General features: G+C 48.2%; 1 protein-coding gene across 1 annotated transcript in view; it reads right to left on the reverse strand.

Moving 5' to 3' along the window:
• Positions 1-275: 275 nt before the first annotated feature.
• Positions 276-21,506, reverse strand: part of Drc11 (dynein regulatory complex subunit 11) — a 116,014-nt gene continuing 94,783 nt past the window's right edge. The window contains exons 16-19 of the mRNA XM_048441795.3: positions 17,855-17,941; positions 12,136-12,313; positions 6,305-6,543; positions 276-892 (exon numbers count right to left, since the gene is read on the reverse strand). Coding sequence (XP_048297752.1) covers positions 770-892; positions 6,305-6,543; positions 12,136-12,313; positions 17,855-17,941 — 627 coding nt within the window. The 3' untranslated portion in view covers positions 276-769. The remainder of the gene's footprint in view (positions 893-6,304; positions 6,544-12,135; positions 12,314-17,854; positions 17,942-21,506) is intronic.

Below are 21,506 nucleotides of genomic sequence, written 5' to 3' on the forward strand. Positions count from 1 at the left end.
TTGTGAGCTTTGCCATATGGGTGCTGGGAACCTAACCCAGGACTTCCGCAAACACAACACACTCTCTTAACCATCTTTTCATTACTTACCCCAATTTTATGTTGTGGTTTCTGCCTAGTCTTTGGTCTACAGAGGTCAGATGTCTAGGAACCAGCCGTCTCAGTGCTGTGGTCCAAACATCAGAGGGGGCGCCGTACTTCCTGAGCCTCACCTACATGGGACAGACCCCGCAGTGAAGACCTTGCTCAGCTCTGACAATCCAATTACTGAGTCAGTTCAAGGGCAACAGCTTTATTTCATTATGTGATATTTATTACTACAGCAAATAATTAATTTATTAAAATATGTGCAATAAAATATACAGTGCATATGGGTTAATAAACAGCTAGTACTGACAACACAAAGACGGTGCTCTCGTCACAGGAGAGACCTCTGAAACATGTTGTAATCTTGGAGCTAATATGACAGGTGTGTGAGCTGGGGAGAGTGCGGGTCACGTGGAAAGCAAACTTAAATTATAGACAGACTTGGCAGGAGTTAAGGAACAGTGGCAAGCAGTAGAAATGGCTGTAAAAGACATCTCGCTTAGTGTCCAGACTCCTAAAGGGTGGCTGAAGAAGCCCAGTGGTTAGCGGGCAGTGCCTGGGAAGGGCTGCTTGCATCTTAGCTTCTCCTTGGGCATCCCCGGGTGGGCAGGGGTGAGCCTCTCCCGGATGAGCTGGGGCCGCCACCATCTCAACGATGCTCAGGGTGGCTCCTGAGGAAGAAGTTACTTCTTCTTTTTCCCCTTTTTCCCTTTCTTCTTTCCTTTTTCCTTCTCCTTTTCTTTGTTGCCGCCGATCGTTAGTGACAGCATTCGTTTCTTCCCAAGAGGGGTTTTGGCATACCAGTTCTGAAATGAGAAGATGTTGCGGAAATGATTGGACGTGAAAATACTGAGATAATCCTGGCGGTCAAGATGTATCTGCTAAGAAGGAGACAGTAAGTGGCTGTTAGACACTAGGCATTTGACGTGTGTTCAGTACAAACGTCTCGTTGAATTTCTAACTTGGGTTTCTGTGACTTGAAACTTTTCCTCAGGTAGTTAGCAGTGCTAGAGAACCACACAGCAACCTCTCCACACAGCCCTGCCCAATTAAGACTGCCCCGAGGACGCGGCTTTCCTGGTAATGCGGTCATTACCTCACATGTGGTCAGCTATTAGTAGCTCAATTGGTAGACATGTAAGACCACAGGGGGCCACTCAGCATCCTCTGTGGGAGATGTGCAAAACATGGCACTGATAATATTTTATTCACAACCTGAGACATATTCCAATGAACAACCTTACAGATAATTTCAGAAAATGATTATACTGGATGTTATTTATCCATTTTCTTAAAATTCAGTTAAAAAAGTTTTCTTTCTCCCTCCTTTGCCTCCTCTCTCTCTTTCGTGTGTGGATGTGTGTGTGTGTGTGTGTGTACACGTGTGTGTGCGCACATGCACGCGCGAGTGTGTATGTGTCCACATGTGTGCAGGTACCTGGAGAATCCAGAAGAGGGCACTAGATCCCCTGGAGCTGGACCGATAGCAGCTGTCTATTGCCTGATGTGGATGCTGGGAACAGAACTAGGGTCTTCTGGAAGAGCAGTAAGCACTCTCCTGAATGCTTCTCTCTCTAGCCCAGCTCACAATTGTGCAGCCCCTTGACATATGTGAGGGGACTTCCTTAGGAACAGTGTACAAAAAGTGAATTCCTTCTGGTTACATGATACGGACCCACTTGCTGCTGCTCTTGGTGAGTGAGACACTATTTCAGTCATCTGTCTCAATTGTCTTTGTCTTCTCCTGTCACTTAGATGCTAGTTTAGCTGGATAGACACATTAGTTAGATGATCATTTTCCCTCAACACTCTGAACATGTAAGTTACTGTTTTCTGGCATCTTCTGCTGTCAAAGAGATGTTTGATTGCACATGTTGTTTCTTTGGGGGCGATCTGATAGCTTTTAAGTGGAGTTTGTTATCTTATTCTTAGACTTCTAAGAATTGATAAAATGGACTCACTCCATTTGTCTGGCTGTCTGCCTGGAGTTTACTTTTGATCTAATACTTCATGCTTTTAATTTGGGAAAACTCTCTGCCAGTCTCACTTTGGACTTGTGTTCTTTTCTTCTGAGAATTCTGTTAATTGAAGGTTAATTCCTTTCAAGTTGTAGATTGTCGTTTTAGTTTTATAACTTTACGTGTTTTGCTCTTCTGTGATCCTCTGTAGGGGAACTCCCCAGGTCCATTTTCCAGTTCTGTGATTCGCTCTTTGACCTTACCTAGTCTAGAGTTCACGCTTGCCTTAGTTTTTGCCATTTAATTAACTACTATATTTTTTTCGCATAGAAGGTTTGTTTTGTGGTTTTAAAACATAATGATCTCTTATTTAATTTTTTTTGTTTTAAAAGTGCATTTCTATGGAAGTCATATTTTTCCTTATTTTCTTGAACATGTAATTATATGTATTCAAAGCATTTTGTCATATCATTCTTTTTAAAATTTTTAATGATTTTTGAGATTGTAATATAATTACATCATTTGTCTCTTCCCTTTGCTGTCTCTAAGCCTTCTGATATACACCTCTCCTGTCCTCTTTCAATGTCATTGCCTCTTTTCTCATTAATTTTTGTTACATGAACACTATATTTTCTGCAATGTTTTCCTCATTCATATTCATTTCCACATTCCTATCAATGGTCTATGGTTCCCTGACCCTCACAGGCTAGGTTTAGTGTCTATGGATAGCCAACAAATAGCACATTCATTGAATGTTTACTTTAATGTTTGTTAATTTTTTCGGTATCAGATATCCTGTTTGGTTCTTTTTCTCAAGTGTATTGTATTCCCCTTGTAATGTTTCTGACTTTCTGTAATTTGATCATACTTAATATGTAATGTCCCTCAAAATGTTCTATAAGTTCTTAGTGGTCCCAATTTGGTACTGGTATGTCATGTCATTTCCTTCTGGGTAAGGATGCTTTTTATTATGAACTTGTTTCCATCAGGAGTCGGGTTTCTTGTAGGAATCAGATGTCCCTTGACTTGGATGCACTTCCACATAGAATGTTTTTTCTCCTTGCTTTTCATAATGATTTCAGGGGTTTTAATGGTCATGCAACTTTTTAAAACATGTTAGCATTTCAAGTGAGATTCTGGTGTCCTGGAGTAGTGTATATATGAATTCTTGATGGACAATGTACAGGCAAGGTGTTTAGTATTATATGGAACATTTTTTTATTGAACAATTCCTGATTGTGACCCGAAAGCATCCCAATTCTATGCAGGACCCATTTTGCCATTACCTGGGACCAAGGTTCCCACACATGTGTACCTTATGCTCCCAGGACTCAGCTAAATGCATTATCTCAGAGGCTAGTACCTGTCTGAGAGTTCCCTAAAGACCCTTTCCTCCTCCTCTTAGCCTTGGCCCCACTTCTAGAACTTCAGTACTGAGTTCTTTCATCTTTGGTTTAGAGTCCTGCTAATGAACTTGATCTTGAAGTAAGCCAGGGATCATAGCTCTGCCGCTCTTGGCTGAGTGACTGTACAGTCACCGTTTCTTGTATTGCTTCCCTTTCTTCTCTGGTGTTTTGGCAAATTACTCAAATCTGTATTCAAAAACAGCACATTAGGACCTCACAGTCCTGGAAATGGTCTCATGCCAAGGCATCAGTAGGACTGTGCACCTCTCTGGAGGCCCCAGAATTTCAAAAAAGATTCTATCCCTTTTTAGAATATCTGTTAACCAATACAGTTAGTGCATCAGGATGTTAAGCAGTTGACAGGACAGAACAAAAAACTCCAGTACTCAACAAACTGGCTGCAGTTGGAGTTTTTTTCTTTTTCTTTCTCAGTTTTGCAAGAGCTGGGTCCATAAAACATAGCAATAGGCCAAATCCTGTCTGTTGTCTGTCTTGCAAAGAGTGTTGTATTGGGACACAGCCATTATTATCTATGTACACACTGGGTAAGAGGTTCTCTCATTAAGATTCACGGGTGACCCAGGCAGCAAGGCTGGCAAAGTCCCACATTCTTTCTGGGTCTTTTCTTTTTCCTCCCTTTCTGCCTTCTTTCTTTTCTTTTTTTCTAGATGGCGTTTCTCTGTGTAGCCCTGGCTGTCCTGGAGCTCGCTCTGAAGATCAGGCTGGCCTCAGACTCAGAGATCTGCCTGCCCCTGCCTCCTAAGTACTGGGATTTAAGGTGTGTGCCACTATGCCCAGCTCTCTCTCTGGGTCTTTACAGGAAACGCTCACCACCCTGGTGACACTAGCTCTGGGACATAGTTATTTTTTTCTTTTATTTTTGGCTCTTTTAAAGAACACAGATTCTTTTCTTTTTTTTTTTAAAATTGAGCTATACATTTTACCTACTCCTATCTCTTCCTCCTCCTACCCTCTCCCATGACCCCCACACTTCCAATTTACTCAGGAGATCTTGTCTTTTTCTCCTTCCTGTGTAGATCTACATATGTCTCTCGTAGGATCCTCTTTGTTGCCTAGGTTGTCTGGGGTTGAGGAATGCTCCTTCATTGCTGGTGGGAGTACAATCTGGTACAGCCCCTTTAGATATCAGTATGGCAATTTCTTAGAAAATTAGGAAACAATCTACCTCAAGACCCAGCAATACCACTTTTGGGTATATACCCAAAGGATGCTCAATCATACCACAAGGACATGTGCTCAACTATGTTTATAGCAGCATTGTTTGTCATAACCAGAACCTGGAAACAACCTAAATGCCCCTCGACTGAAGAATGGATAAGGAAAATGTGGTCCATTTGCACAATGGAGTACTACACAATGGTAAAAAATAATGACATCTTGAAATTTGCAAGCAAATGGATGGATCTAGAAAGAAAAACATATTGAGTGAGGTAACCCAGACCCAGAAAGACAAATACAACATGTACTCACTAATAAGTGGCTTCTCGACATGAAGCAAAGGGACATTATTTTTATGGTTTCTCACTTCCCACTGAAGCACTTGGGGACAAAGTAGGAAGGAAAAGCAGTTTAGGCTTGGTAGAAAAGTAGTGCATTCTAGAGTGGAACTTTGAGCAGGCGCTTGGAGGTGAGACTCTTGAATGAAACTCTGAAGCCTCCTTTTGGTGACAGAGTGACACTGTGGTGACCTTCTTTGTCACAGTAGTTCTCATCCCTTGACCTAGGACACACCTCTGTTCACACTGAGCTAAAGTGGTGGTTCTCAACTTGTGGGTCTTGACCCCTTTGGGGAATGAATGGCCCCTTCACAGGCGTCTTCTATGACCATCAGAAAACACAGACACTTATATTATGGTTCATAACAGTACCAAATTTATGAAGTAGTGATTAAATAATTGTATGGCTTGGAATTACCACAACATGAGGAACTATATTAAAGGGTCCACCATTAGAAAGGTCGAGAGCAACTGAGCTGAAGGAAAGAAAACAGTCTTTGAGGAATGTCTGCCAGTCTAGGCACCGGGACAAGGGCTCCTGACTGTGTCTTAGCCCAGCTACGTGAATGGAGAGAGCATGGTCTTTGGGTAGCTTTGTTCTTCACAGAAAGAAGGATGTGGGATGAGAGCTTTCTAGGCCTCCTCTGGATCTAAAACCTCCCACAAACACATTGGAATGCTCCCAAACACTAGCAAACCGAATTTTGATAAGCTGGATCATGTTTCATATTGTGTGTATATAGGAGACTGAGAAAAGAGGGAGTTTGTGAGGGCAGGGGCCAGATAGCTTCAGTTTGATAGTTCAAGAGTTTTCCCTACCTCAAACTTGTTCCATAATATGAAATGTGAAGTGAAAACAGAATAAAGGATGAGAGAGAGGGGGATGAAAAAAAAGGGGGGGAGAGAAAGAGAAGGAGGGAGGGAGAGAGAGAGAGAGAGAGAGAGAGAGAGAGAGAGAGAGATTGAGATTTTGTTTGCGGCAGGCAGGGATGGAGATCGAACCCAGGGTCTTGTGCACTCTAGACAAGTGCTGTACCTCTGAGCTCCGCCCCCACATTCCCAGCTCAGGAATTAGCAGCTTTGAATCCCGCAGTTTGCTGATACTCTCTAAGATCACAGACCACTGCCTCTCTGAGAGCCAGAGACATGTGCTCCATCTTCCAGGTGCAAAGAAAACTCAGAAGACCAAAACCTCAAAGAGGTCGTGATTTCAGAATGGTGGGCTTCAAATTTCCCTGAATGTGCCAGGACTCGAATCCATGGAACCCAGGCAACTGGAGGGAGAGAGGAGGTCACGTGATCAGAGTTTGCCTAGGATTTGGCTAGCAGGGCGTTACCTTAAAACTCTCTTCTTCCTCCTTGTACACGGGGCTCATGCTGGTCATCATGGTGATGAACTCGACAGCCGTGAGGGGCTTGTGTGACTGCTGCCGGACCCTGCGGTCTGTGAGGACCTCTTTGATCACTTTGACGATCTGCCCCTGTGTGAAGCCGTCGGTGACTTTAGACAGGCAACTGATGTTCAAGGCATTGGTGAGCACGCCTCCGTTGCGCAGGATGATTTGCTTCCACAGAACTGTCAACATCCAAGGTGGCGGGAAAGACGGAGAACAAAGTCGCGGCAAGGTTAGCAGCCTTAGCCAAGGTCTCCACCCAGAACCCAGTCTCACCTAGAGAAGAATTTCTCAGAGAAACCCACCCCAGTCGGCTTGCAATTCAACTGAGCAGCCAGCTGAATCCATCTCCTCTGGGGATTTCTCCAGCATCAGAGATGCATATTGGAGACCCTCAGGTCTGTAGTTCCACTTGGTTCCCTTGTAAAGTCTCTCTCTCTCTCTCTCTCTCTCTCTCTCTCTCTCTCTCTCACACACACACACACACACACACACACACACACACACAAAACTCATGAGGTTTTAATGTAGCACCTGTAAAGATATTTACAAACTTCCAAGATGGGAACCACCCTGGGCGTGTGTGTTGTCATTGCTCATTGAGTATCGCGTTTCTCCATGAGTGTGGATAAGGGGGAGATGCATGCCTTTGTCTTTTTAATTACAAGGTTCATTTCTTGTATTATCCTTGTAACCGGAATAAGAACACAGAGTCCCATTTTTATTAGCTGGTGCTGGACTCCACATAGCAACAGCACACACTGGACCAAACAGAGCAAATGTGCTCTCTGCCTCTGAATAGCTGTCCACACACTGGCTGACTGCAGCCCATCAGAAGGTGCTGGCTGAGAGTCATTTCTATTGCAGCACAGGGATGTGGAAAAAAGGAGTTGTAAAATGCTTGATGGTGCTTAACTTTAGAGACAGATTGATTGATGCCTTGTGTGATCTTCACAATAACACCATGTCCGGCACGCTGTGTCCCCACTGCTCAGGGACCTTTAAGGGGATTACTGGGGCCTTCTGTTTCCAAACTGGGCCAGATGAGGAGTATTCTTGTGACTGTCTGTCTGTCTCTTCATTTGGAAGGTCTGGTGAGATCCCAGAACATTTTAACTTCCTCAAGGAATACCAAAAACTACATTTTAAAAATGACCCAAATCTGATGATTGGGTCCACTGGTCAGGGATTCATTCTGGGTCTATTCAATGACTCCATGAATCCATTCACCCAAAGCAGCCAAGATGTAAAGTTCTGCTTATGACAATGAGGGATAAAATGGCAGAGGGAAGAGCCATGGCAATGTTAGGGAGTGCCATTGCCCAGATAAGAATTGCCCAGTGTTTATCGCTGGGTTGGGTGCATAGCTCCTGGCTTCCTGGGCTGTGTGTATGGCTCTTGAATGAGTCAAACTGCTGCATCATTAGGAAAGATGTTTTTGGGGGCTTGTGGAGGAAGTAGCCAGGGCCATGGGGAGCTCCTATTGGCTCAAATCAACACAAGAGCTGACTTCTTGGAATCCTGCTATATCCTTGATGGGTTTATTGGGGTTGGAATTTCAGTAGGTGCTAGCAGGAGAAGGAAGTAAAGCAATGTACCTGAAATACTTGGAAGTCCCATCATGGACAGGGATTTCTCTGTACCTGGATTATTACCGTTATTCAAATATTCAAATTAATAATGCCTTCAAGTTTGTTTGTTTGTTTGTTTCTATTTTCTTTCTTACTCTTCTTCCTCTTCCTCTTCCTCTTCCTCTTCCTCTTCCTCTTCCTCTTCCTCTTCCTCTTCTTCTTCTTCTTCTTCTTCTTCTTCTTCTGGTTTTTTGAGATAGGGTTTCCCTGCGTAACAGTCCTAGCTGTCCTGGAACTAGCTCTTGTAGACCAGGCTGGCCTTGAACTCACAGGGATTTACCTGCCTCTGCCTCCCGAGTGCTGGGATTAAAGGCTTGCGCCACCACCGCCCAACCCCATCCCCCAATCATCAACTATGAAACATGAACTATAGAACATTTGTGTGTGAATACATGTGTGTGTGTGTGTGTGTGTGTGTGTGTGTGTGTGTGTGTGCGTGTGCATGTGGAGACAGAGCGTAACAAGCCTGGAGAATTTGCATCCAAATATAAACACCACAGGGTGAGAAATCAGAAAACACAATCTCCAGCAAAAACAGCAGCCAGCAGCCTCGGCTAGACAACGGTGTCACTTCCAAACAGGTTTGGCTTCTGCCCAAGCATGTTCAACCTACAGAAAGACCAGTGGTTCCCAGTGGTGACTCTGGCAGGTGAGGAGGGGAGAGAGAGTCACAAACAGCTGAAACCACAGCCAGCAGAAACCAGGCTGGAAACTCAGATGGCTTTGGTCTTTGTGCACACAAGACTGCTACTGGTGGCCTGAGGTGGAACTGTCTCCAAGTGAGCAGTAAGAGCCCGGACACTCCAGAATCAGAGCCTCCATCCCGTCTCTGCGCATGTCAGGTTGTAGTCGGTACGGCCTTGGATGCTCCTGGCCTAGACCATCCAACTGCCTAATGTGAGCGATCTCTATCTCCATCAGGGAGGATTCACTAGTCATGGAATGTACATGTTTGGTGTAACCAACTATGTTTCCTATATACGGAAACCAGGCTTACACACACACACACACACACACACACACACACACAAACACACACACCATGCACACTCACGCACAACATAAAAACAGAAGAGAGACTATCTGGGGGGAAGAAAGGCACTAGAAGGTGGAGGAGAAGGGAGCTGGAAGGGTGGTGGGGGTTCCATATTAGCAAGCTACAATGATACTACATGACACCGTTTTAATGAAATTATTTTGTACAGCAACCAAAAATTATTTAAAGAAAACAAAAAAGAAATGTGTGATGCTAGAAATTGTGTAGCATTGTTCTGAAAATTTCTCAGGGTGCACACATTGCTGACAGCCCAAGGCTCATTACCCTGAGTGGAGGCACAATGCGAGAGCAGTCAGAGGACTTGTCCACCTGCTCACAGTCACTTAGAACTCAGGGTGGATGAGAGCAGAAGCCTGATTTCCACCTTGTGGCTGATGAACTTGACCTATTCACCTTTAAAAGAATGTGTCTGATGGGTGTGGTGGCACGTTCTGGGACAGAGGCTGGCAGATCTCTGGGAGTTCAAGGCCAGCCTGGCCTACACAATGAGTTCCAAATCATTCAGAGCTGTGTAGTGAGATTCTGTCTCAAAAGAAGGAAGAGGAGGAGGAGGAAGAGGAGGAGAAAGAAGAAGAAGAGGAGGAGGAGGATGAGGAGGAGAAAGAGGAAGGAAGAGGAAGAGGAGGAGAAAGAAGAGGAAGAGGAAGAGGAGGAGGAGGAGGAAGAAATACCCTGTGATGTCACTGGAGCCACTGTCTTCAGAACCTATGGGATCTTGCATAGGAAGTCTCAGTTGAGACAGGAGCTCCACAGTGGGCCTAGCTGACTGACAGCTGGTGTAACCTAGGAGTACAGAAGGGGAGGAACAAGCACAGATGTCTTAGGGCTGGTGTAGGTGGGGGGAGGACCCTGTCAGGACTCAAGAGTGTCCCTGACAGCAAGGGGCCTTCTGGTAGGGACTGTGTGTGTGTGTGTGTGTGTGTGTGTGTGTGTGTGTGTGTGCGCGCGCATCTCTCACATGTAAAAGCCAGAGGCTGATGTCCTATATCTTCCTTAGTGACTCTCTACCTCATTTCATTGAGACAGGGTCTCAGATTGAACCCAGGGTTCACTGATTTGACGGAGCTGGCTGGTAGGCAGGGGGAGGTAGGTGGAGGTAGGGAGCCCCCTGTCCCCGCCTCCGCAGAGCTTGAACAACAGGCATGCATTACCATGTGCAGCATGGAAAGTGGTCAGCAAGCAATTGGCTGCTTGGGCCATCACTCCAGGTCCATCTCGCACTTCCTCTTTAGGAAGGGCAGGCCCCTCACTACAGACCAATCCCCATTCCCCCTCCTTTGTGGAGAAGGGGAAGAATCTGGGCTCTGCCATCTGCTTTTGATGTCCCCAACTGACCTGACCCTGGCTGGGTTCACCATGACATAGTATCTTAACATTCGTTATATCTTGAGCTTCATGGGTGAAAGAGTTAAGTGATATGATCTGGGGGAGTGTCTGACCCTCTGGGGCCTTGAATTCCAAACAAACGTGAAGACACGGCCTCTGCATTCATCCCCATGTGGGTGGGGTCTGTGATGAATTGTGTAATTAGTTAGGTAGACCCTGGGGGAGATCAGCTATACTGAAGCATTAGGGTGGTCCGGGGGGCTTCTGAGGACCACACAGGGCATTCATCAACCTGGGGGTGGTTTGTATAGCGACTTGATTTGGGGCTAGGTGGGAGGTAGACACTGAGTTATGTCTAGGAAGCTTTACTTGGAGCCCCACAGCTGCCTGCTGATCTCTCTGGGCCCATGTCACCCCACTCAGCCCCGTGGCATTTTTTGAGTTGTGTGTGTGTTGGGGGGTGTTTATAAACCTCTGGAGCTCTTGCTGTTGGTAGATAAATGACCGAGTAGCGGCTCTGCTATGGATCTGCAGCCCCCGCCCGCAGGGCTGGAGGAAACCACGGTGATCACCTCCATCACCTCGAAGGCAGAAGTGGTCTTTCTCTAAGACAGATGCTCTACCGCACTGATAGCGAAAGCCTCAAGGTCCCGTGGGGAACACGGCAAGATTAATAATGTCAGCAAAAATGGTGGTCAGACAAATCAGTACCGGTAAGAAATGTGTGAGAAACAGCCACGTGGTGAATGGGCCCTGGGCCCAGCAGAGGTACTTTCCATCCCAGAGGAGGGGCTGCCTTCTCCACCACAGTGATGGAGTCAGAAAACATTCAGGAAAGAATCCATAGTTCTTGGACTTAGGAAAGAAACCCAAGTTCTTGGAGATGCCCAGCATTTTGTCTCAGACTGCAATTGCTGATGGCTTCCCTTTTGCCAGACAACAGAAGCCACTCAATCCAAAGCTGGGCCTCGTGCTGTGGTGCCTTAAAGTGAACACCCCACACAATAAAAGAAGAGGAAAAGTGAGCGAGATGGAGAGGGAGGGGAGGCCTGAGAGCAACGGCGTCCTCCACAGTGCTGCGGGAGCAGGGTCTTTATCCCTGTTCTGCACGGCACCCTCTTCTCTCTGCTCCCTACAGTGCAGCCTCCTCATTTCTCCCCATCTCCGCAGTCTCCTCTCCCATCACTTCTGCCTGGCTCCTGGATGCTCCATATTCTCTTCTCCTGTCCCATCATCTGTGACACCTGCCAACCCACCTTCCTTCTGCTCTGGTCTGGCTGGCTATGAAGAACCTGCTGTGGCCCTACATGATAGACAAGCCGTAGGTAGATAGAGACATAACGGGTCCCAGAGTCTTCCTTGCTACGCATGTAACATGGATTTTATGTAGTCAGGGTCATTCTCTTTGCAGATAGAGTGACTAGCAACCTAGGGCCTGAAGTGCCCAGGGTCCTTTAAGTCAGTGGTTCTCAACCTGTGGGTCGAATGACTCTTTCACAGGCCGCCTAAGACTATCGTAAAACATAGATATTTATATGATGATTCATAATGGTGGCAGAATTACAGTTAGGAAGTGGCGATGAAAATAATTTTATGGTTTGGGGTCACCACAACATGAGGAACTGCATTAAAGGGTCGCAGCACTAGGAAGTTGAGAGCCACTGCTCCAAGCCCACCTGTGGTCCTCCCGCGCTACCCGCCTGCATTCAAGGCTCAGGAACCAGGCCTCGGTGCTGCATGGAAGGTCTTATAATACTTGCCATATCTGGAAGCGTAGTCGGGGCGGGGGACCAAAATAATCTTTTGGTATACCCTGCAGAAGGACTGGAGATCGGCATCAAAGGGGCGCTGTGTGGTCCCCACTATCAGGATCCTATCATCCGGCTTCAGGAGCTTCAGGAGTTTGGGGAGGTGCTTTTTTAGGCGTTTTGGTTCATTCTGAAAAGAGAGGGGAGGAAAGATTAGGGCGCAGAGAAGCTGAAGGGGAGGGGGTGTGGTGATGTGCACTAGGTGAGGGGATTTTGAGGTTTCCATCGTGACTTCTCTAAGTGTGTCCCCTGGCTGAGCCCTGGGAGGTGCCTCCTACTTGACTTTCTTTTCTGTGGCTATTTCCTACCTCTGGCCTCTGATATTCACACTCAGGATTGAGAAGGACAGAAAGAAGGAAGGAAGCACCCAATGGAAGACCCAGGACTTGGACCCCCAGTGGGCCACTCCAGACGGCTAATCTCTTAGCAGAGGGACCCCACTTTGTTCTGGGCTGTCTGGAAGATGGGCTCACGCTTTCCTTTGCTGCTCAAAGAACCACAAGGACTGGAGGTGATGGCTCTCACGTCACCACGGGCTCTGCAGCTGGGGCAGCTTGAAGGCAGCTCAAGGCTGAGCATTCCAGGTCAAGTCCACACCAAGAGGGAGGGGCGGGTATGGGGAGGAGTCTGCTCTGGATCCCAGGGAGAAGCAGGGTTAGCCCTGTTGCCCTGGGTAATACCTGCCTCGCAGTTAAGCCTGACTGGTACAGCTGAACGAAGAGGAAGCATGGGAAGGCAGCTTGGGTGGAGATGCCCAAGGCCAGCCCTGCTCATTGTGGCTCCTATTGGCTGGTGTCTAATGATATTCTGCATCTTTTCATGAGCTTAGGGGGAGTCAATCATGGGTCTTCTTTGGAAAAATGCAGATTTTTAGCCCAGTAAAAATTAGGGAGCTTTATTATTTTGGCTGGGTCACTTGGATTTCCACATAAACTTTAGGATTAGCTTTAAATGTATATGAACGAGGCAGCTGCCATGTTTATGGGGGTCACACTGCACCTGTAGGGTGGCTCTTGGGGACGATGCCACCTGTGCTTGTTAGTCAGCACAAGCTAGTGTCACCTGCGGAGAGGGGACCTCAGTGGAGTGACATGGACTGACGGGTGACATGGAGGCCTCCGTCAGATTGGCCTGTGAGCACAGCTGTAAGACAAGGCATGTTCTTGACTAATGCTCGACGTGGGAGGTCCTAGACGACGGAGGGCTGGACCACCCCTGGGCAGATGGCCTGAGCTCTATAGAAAAGGCCGAGAGAACAGTGGGGGCCATGCCAGTGAGTAGCATCCCTCCATGGTCTCCGCCTCAATTCCTGTCCCCGGGTCCTACCCTGGCTTCCCTCAATGGACCTATAAGATGCAATGAATCGTTCCTTCCCCGAGTTGGTTTTGGTCAGTGTTTTATCGCAGGCACAGAAACCCAACTAAGATTCCATCTTAGCAACATTAAATCTTCAACCCATGTATACCAAATGTCTTCCTGTTTATTTAGGTCTTCGGAATTTCTCAAGGCTTTTGTAGTTTTCAGAGGAGACTTGTGCTACTTTTACACCACAGCACTTTCTAGAAACATTTTTCTGTGGTGTAGAGATGGAACGGGGGTGGGTTGAGAGGTGAGGGATGGTGGGGAGGGTAGACTAGTCCTTTAAGAAACAAAGTAGGGCAAAGAAGCCTTGCAGGGTGGATAGCATGGCGGGGGGGGGGGGTGCACGGGCGAGCCACCCAAAGACTGGCGGAGAAAGGACTGATCTGAGGGCTCTAGAAGGCTCGAAACAGGGGCACACCTGCATGGCTCAGTCCACCCACTCTTAGTACTCCGGTTGCTATGGAGATGGCAGTGTCCACTCTTCCCTTTCTGAGGCGAGGTATTGCTATTTGCATGCCCTGAAATGGCAGGGAGATCTAAAATTAAGTAGCCTATTTGGATGACAAATGTTGATACTGGGTGGCATCCATGGTGACATCTTCACACCGAGGGGCGGTCTTCTGAGCTGGGAATGAGGAAGCAGGGGTGTGTTCATCCGGTCCCCAGCTCCCCAGTGCTCAGGCTGGTACTGTTCTATTTCAGAGCTGTTCATTCAGCACAAGACGTGCTCATCAATCGTGCCGGGAACTGGCTTCTGATTAGCTGGCCACCTCCGCATCCGCCACCCACCATGGCTGGCCTGCCAGTCCCTCACAACTGTGTTACTGCGGGCAATTTCAAATTAGTGGCTAGCGTCCATACGGCAATTTCAGTTTGCTTTTCTGCAGTTAGCTCCATGAACCGAGTGTCACAGCCAGTGCCAGCAAGGCAAGCCATTCCCCGGTGGGGACCTATTGTGGTGGCAGGGAGGGCTGGGACTAGATGGAGTAACACGGGGCAATGGTGCAGAAAATGCAGGAGCAGGCACCCTTGCCTCAATCTTTACCTTCGTCTCTGACATGACTGACTGTCTGGCTAGAGCAACATCATGGGGCAGGCACCAGCAAGGGTTTACCAGGGCAGGGCTGGCTTCCTCAAAGCAGCATGGGTGAATCCCCGCAACCACCCAGGATGTGAGGTTTTCTGACATTTCTGAGGCCTTGCCAAGGGTTGCTGGGGTGACACGGAGGAGGATTGGGAGTGAGTAGGAGGAGGGGCAATTTCAGCTTCTCATCTTTGGCCCCTAAGACAAGGGGTCTTCAAAGGCGGGTCCCCAGGTCCCAGGAGAGGCCTAGCACGGTCTCAGGGGCATTATGGGAGGTACAGAGGAACAGAGGACTGGCCCTATAGCAGATGGGAAATTCAGAGTCACACTGAGGGTCTTCCAGTGTGTGGTGGCACCCAGCCAGGTTGAAGGTATGGCCTCCACACTTAGCCTGGTTCTGAATCCCACAGTACCCCTTCCCAGCTGTGCTCACTTGGATCTCTGGTCTCCTTTTGTGAGCGATGAACAGGCTTCCTTCAGGGTTGCTGGGAGTTGCTCTCATGGATCTATTGTGCCTCTTCTATCTGCCATCTCTGTCAGAATCTGTCTTCATACCCCACAAGTATGGCATCCTGACATAGGCTCCACATTCCGGCTTTCTCATGCTTGGCTAGGCCTTCTCCATCCCCTCATCACACAGAATGGGACAAACTCCATGAGTTTTACTGTGTGGGACCTTAATCCCAGGCAGAGGTACTGGGGGATACATTCCCATGGATATGATTTCGAGGGATGCTCCTAGAATCTCCGAGCACGGCGGGAGGTCACCCTAAGCCAAGTGGCCTTGCTCTTTGTGCCATGGTTGTGGTCATTTGGATCTGGCCTCCTGGTTTTAGGTAGATGTTTTCTTCTCTGGGCATTGGCAGTTTAGAGATCAGAGAATCCTTTGGGATAGAGGCTGGGACATGTGGGAGAAAGGACTCTGGGTCCCATGTGGCCAGGAGCTGGTGAGAATGCTGCCCAAGTCCTCTTTTCCAGTGTAACAACTGCTGGACCTGGCCTTTGCCCCTTCCCTTCTGAAACGGGTGCCCACTGCTGTTGGTTCCCAAGATCTGGTGACTGGGAAACATGGGTAGGGCAAGTCCAGCCTCAAACCCGGTGTGGTCCTGCTCTCCTGGGTCAGGTAGGAGGTCGCTGTGCCCGAGATCTTCTGGAGCTTGCCATGCCCATATGTGACTCTTTCCCACAGCACCCACCTCCTGCTGGGGTGACTGGGTCACCCCTGGGCCTTGTGTTCAGACACCTTAGGAATGTTTTTACTCGAATCCAATGGGATATTTTATGTGGTGGCTTGAATGATAATGGCCCCTATAGGCTTATAAATCTTAATGATTGGTCCCCAGTTGGTAGAGCTGTGTAGGAAAGACCAGGAGGTGTGGCCTGTCGAAGGGGGTGTGTCATTGGGGACAGGCTCTGAGGTTTCAAAAGATTCATGCCATTCCTAGTGCGCAGTCTGCCTCCAGCTCTCAGAGCCAGGTGTGAGCTCTCAGCTCTTCCAGCTGCCATGCCTTCACTAGGCCATCGTAGACCTGAGCCCTCTGAAACCATGAGCCAAATTAAGTGCTTTCTTTTCTAAGATGCCTTGGTCACGTTGTTTTATTGCAGCAACAGAAAAGCAACTACCATGTTCCGGGATTTGTGCAGGGTGCCATCTGTGGTCTTCAGAGTGGGAAATTCCCCTGACATCCAAGGATCTTCTGGTCAATGTGAACAGAGCAAAAGTTCAATTTGTTCCCAGCCTCCCCAGCCTCCATCACCTACAGACCAGACTCAGCTATGGATGGTGTTTGTGGGATCAGGGAGACAAGAGCGAAAGGGTGGCTGCAGAGACTGAAGAGTTGTCCGTCTGTACCACCAACGTCTCCATTGCTGCCAGCTTCCCCCCTTGCACACTGCTTCTCCACGGGAGGTATCTCATCTTGCTGCTTGCTACCAGCACTCCCTAAAGGCAACCCCAGCCCTCTGCCCTGGCATCAACGGGCTGCCCTCCTCGGATTCTCTGTGGAACTAGGTTGTAGTCGTTTGTGACAGCTGATTGGTAGAGCTAAGAGGTTACGGGAGAGGAAGTCAAAAAAATTTCCTGAAGTCAGAGGCTCTTCTGGCTGATAGTTAAGTAAGTAGAGACTAAGAAGGTTAAGTGACTTGCTGAAATACACACAGCCAGCTAAGGCGAGCGTCAGAACCCGCCTTTTGAATTTCACATCACTCAGGGTGAAGTCCCGTGGGAGAGCGATTCTCCATGTCCATTAGCAGCCCACACTATGATGACTCCTGTCTAATATGCATAGCCCTGCATGCCTCTTTACACATCTGATGCCCTTTAGACGTATGATCACAGTTTCTGTCATAGGTTTTTCAGATTGGGACTTTTTCCTTCCTCAATGTCTTGACACGGTCAGCAGAGGGCGCTAGCCACCAGATTCCCAGAACTATAACAAATGAGTCTTCCTAAGAGGTTTTGAAATGACAGGGCAATCAGGGCTCATTTGGAGAAGCAAAGATTGAGCTTTCGGGCTTTGCCCAAATCACCTCTACCTGCTGAAAATGATGTATAATACATAAGTGATTAAAATCCTTACCGATTTAATCAGAATCCACGGCTAACCACTATTTGCTTTGCTACAAATTGGTGTGGAATAACAAGCCTGTGTATCTGTAATTTTTTTTTTAAACTTGTGGGAAATTTGCTGGTGATTTGTGGGGGGAAGTGTGGGGGAGGGGGGCCATTGAAAAGAGAGAAAAGGAGGAAGGAAGCAATTGAGACTGAGCTCCCCAGAGGCCCCGAATGCGGGACACTTAGCTTTGCTATTGATGGCCTTTGTTCCTGGATTCTAGGCCCTTTGCTATTTATTATTATGAACAATAGGAAATTGTAATAATAACTCCGTGTGCGCCCCTGGCTGTAACTGAGCGGAGTTTTCGGTATTGTTTCTTTCCTCTGAATCATGTTTGGGCTGAAAAACCTCCCTCCTTCCTTTTTTTTGCCCCTCATTTTTTCTTCCAAATTATGCCTCATAAAAATCAAGGCACTGGCTTCTTTCAAATACTGACAAGCACTTAGGGCAGAGAGCCTACTGTGGGAGGATTTAAAGCCCCGGCGGTGTCTCCCTCACTGTTTTGAAAAAGCTAAGAGTTTCTTGAAAAGTAGAGATGGTTCCTGGTGAGCTCCCTCCCCCCGGAGGAAGGAAAACAAAGAATGACAAGAAGGCCACCAGGAGGACTCACCTGCCTCTCAGCCAGCGGGACTCTTTTGTAGAAGGTTTTCTCCGTGTCTTGGATCCACACCACCGATGGCTGAAACTGTCGAGCCACCTGCGGAGGAAAAGATCCGGCCTAGATGTGAACGTGTTTCTTCCTGAGGGGTGTTTGCTCTCTTTTCCTGTGTCATGACTGGGGCATCTCTGGCACGCCTCAAGGAGGGCCGGCTCTCAGGTCACCTGGAAGTGTGTCTGTCCCCTGCCCCCTTGCACGGATCATCTGTGCACTTTGCATCTCTGTTCCTGACTGGGAGGTGAGGCCATGGGGTGTCCTCAGGCCTGTCTTAATGGACACATCCCTGTAGCCGTGCCCAGAGCCCCTGCCTGGTTTGGTTTGTAATAAACCCCCGGGTTGCAGTGGAAAGTGAATGGGAACGGAGCCACGTGTCTGAGTCGCGGCCTATTCACAGTTCCCAGGTTCATTCACGTCTGCTTGCTACCGGAAAACAGTTTCATCGGGGCTCCCATGATGCTATTTGTTCGTGGCTGTTCACCTGTGCCTTTGTGACCGAGGCTCCCCTGCAGGATGGTGGCTCCGAGCCTTGCTAGGGCGAGCAGGGCTTCATGGCAGAGTTGGGACTGGACTAAACCAAGGCCTGCGAATAATTGCCACACGCCTAACAATTTCTTCAAAGAACCCACCTAGTAGTGGAGTTCAAGTATTTTTGCAACAATTTGAGCTTTGTGTGAAATCGTGGTGGACAAAGGCAATACCAGTTACAGCACACATACAGAGCTGGGAACTCTTATGTATACATTTCTTGAAACATCGTTGATGGAACATCGTTTTGGCAGCAGGTGGGATTTCAAACCCAGTCATTTGTTCAATGGCTGACAGAAAAGACACTAGGGGCTTGATGGCGGGGTCTGTCCCCTGGCATTATATGTGATATGGGAAAGTAGATTATGGACCTTCAATGACAAAGCAGGTGCTGACTGAACTTGATCCAGCACCTGTGTCAGATGCATCGGCGTGCCCCAACACACTAGGATCCAGCACAGTTGGGGAGATATTCGGCTTTTAGACGCTGTGCCACAGAGTTCGAGAATTCAAGTCTTATTTTAAAATCCCAGTCCTCAAGTGGTGTGGAAAGTAACTGAGGATGGTCTAGTGGTGAGTGGTGGAATAGCTTTGGACCAGACACAGGGCAGGGGCACGGCACACATCGGAGCCAGTGCGTGTGACACAGCCATCACCCGCTGAACCCTGCCCCCTCCCCAGGGGGTCACATGCATCCAGTGTCCTCACCTCGATCACACAGAGTGTGTCCCATTACCACACCCTATTCATAGACAGGAATGCTGAGAGTCAGAGATGACCTGAGCTACACAGCTGCAAAATGGCAGAAGCAGGACAGAGGCCAGGATGATGCAGAAAGCACAGGCGATGCCCGTGTTTCCCTAGTCTGCTCTGGACCAAGGACATGGGGCAGCTCCAGAGTCCCTGCTTCAGAGGAGAGAAGCAGGGGCCCTGAAGGTGAATGCATGGAGGATGGAGACCCAGACGCTCTGCTGATTCCACAAACCCAGCTCTTTCTCCCTAGACATGACCTCTACCTGAACCACTGTGACCTCTGAATCTGGGGCAACCTCCATTTATGGGGGCCTAATTTTTGCCTTGTTTCCTGTGGTTTATTTTTGTCACTAGCTATTTTCTCCTTTCTAGAGTTTGATTGCTAGAAAACAGAGAATAAAAACCTCAATCAAGGGGAGGAGTAGATGGCTCAGTCCGGAAAGCATTTGCTGTGCAGGCGTGAGGACCTGGGTTTGGATCCCCTGAACCCAGGTTTAAAGCTGTCATAGCGGTGCATGTCTGTAACCCCAGTGCAGGGAGCTAGAGACAGAAGGACCCCCTGGGGCTTGCTGGCTAACCAGTCCAGCCAAAACAGCCAGATCAGCTTCAGTGAGAGAGACCTTGCATCAAAAACTAAGAAGATAATCATTACTAATCTCTGGCCTCCACTCACACAGACACACACAGACACACACACACACAGACACACACACACACACACACACACCCTTCTGTCTATGCTAGTAATGGACTAAAACAATTTGTCTATGTTGTGTCTGGCCTGACCCTTCCATGCAGCTCCCCTCTCTCCAAATCTCAAGTCCATTCATTGCCAGTGATCCCTGGAATCGTCACAGCCATTCCCTCCAGCTCTGGTGCAGCTTTGCAAGGCTGCTAGTGAGGGTGAGGCTGCCTGGCAGAGGGCTGAAAAATCTCAAACCAATTATCTGATGAGTGACCAGCACAAACCAGGCCACCTGCCTGGCAGCTGTCACCTTTGCAGTGGATACATGCCACAAGATAAAGGGATACCCTCTCTGCTTCTTTCGTCCTCCTCTATGGCTTTTTATTTAATAAAATCAGTGCCCAGAGATGTCAAAACATCTTATTTCATGACTCTCCAGCTTCAACATTCTTCGAGTCTCAAGGGAAGGTCATGAACGTACTGCAGGTGGAGGGTTGGAGCCAGCGATCTATTATGTTGAGGCACCAAGATCTTGGCTGGGGTGGTGAGGACTCAGAGAAGACAATCTTGGAAGGAGATGAGGTAGGAGGTGGGTGGAGCGAAGGAGAGAGGACTACCACTATGGGACACTGTGACACTGTGAGAGTCTAGGAGTTGACTCCTTGGTGGGCAGACAGCGACAGGGGTCATTGCTAGGCAACAGAGGTGGCAAATCTCTAAGATGGCCAACTTCTTCCTCACTCTTCTGACTGGAGTCAGAAGCCTGGCAGCCTAAAATAGAGGCCTTGTGGGCTTTTATCCCTCAAGTGCCCCCCACCCCGTCTCAGGAGGTCACACAACAGTTCTGGACCAATCAACCATCCTTCCTTTCTTCAAGCCGATTTACCATAAACTAGGGGCAGGGGAGACTCTTCAGGGGCTTTCAGACCTCCAGCCCTCAAGAAGAGACTGACCAATTTCAGCTTCTCGGGTCACCCTCTGCAGAGCCTTCTCTGTGTGTGTGCCCGCTGCATGTGTGTTCCCTCACCCCCAGCAAGCACTATTCCCTGCCTGTTATTCTGTCTGCGGTGTAGGTTTCTCTCCTGCTATGGTTGTGGTTCAGATGGTTCCTGCCTTTTCATTAACTGGCAGAGAAAAGGAACCCAATCAAGACCCCTAGACTGTGTCATTTTGGGGACTCTTCTTGGATTTCTTCTGAAGATCGTATCAACTGGACACTGGGCAAACATGCCTGCCAAGGAGAGGGTCTCCACCGGGCAGAGCTCCGGAGCATAGACTGGCACAGGCCTCTTGAATCTGTCCATTCCACAGCTGTCTTCACACATTTCCCATCTTTACAAACCCCTCCCTGCCAGTCACAGACATGGGAAGGGTCTCTGGCTCTGAGCACTGCCCCACGGACTGTCGTGCAGGCTGCCTGTTCTCCAAACAGGAAATGAACTTCTCTGACATCCTAACACGAGGGACCTTCATTCACGGTTCTCTCTTTATTTTGAACATAGAGATGACTTCTGACCCACCTTAGACCTACTGGTACTTGGATGGGCATTGTGGGGGCACATGGTTGATATTCCCTTAGAAGGACAGGGCCTGGTAGAAGTCACACACAGACTGTGTGGCTTTAAAGTCATAGTCTCTTGG

The sequence above is a fragment of the Myodes glareolus genome, chromosome 1, assembly GCF_982192425.1.
Source record: "Myodes glareolus chromosome 1, mMyoGla1.1, whole genome shotgun sequence".
Taxonomy (NCBI): domain Eukaryota; kingdom Metazoa; phylum Chordata; class Mammalia; order Rodentia; family Cricetidae; genus Myodes; species Myodes glareolus.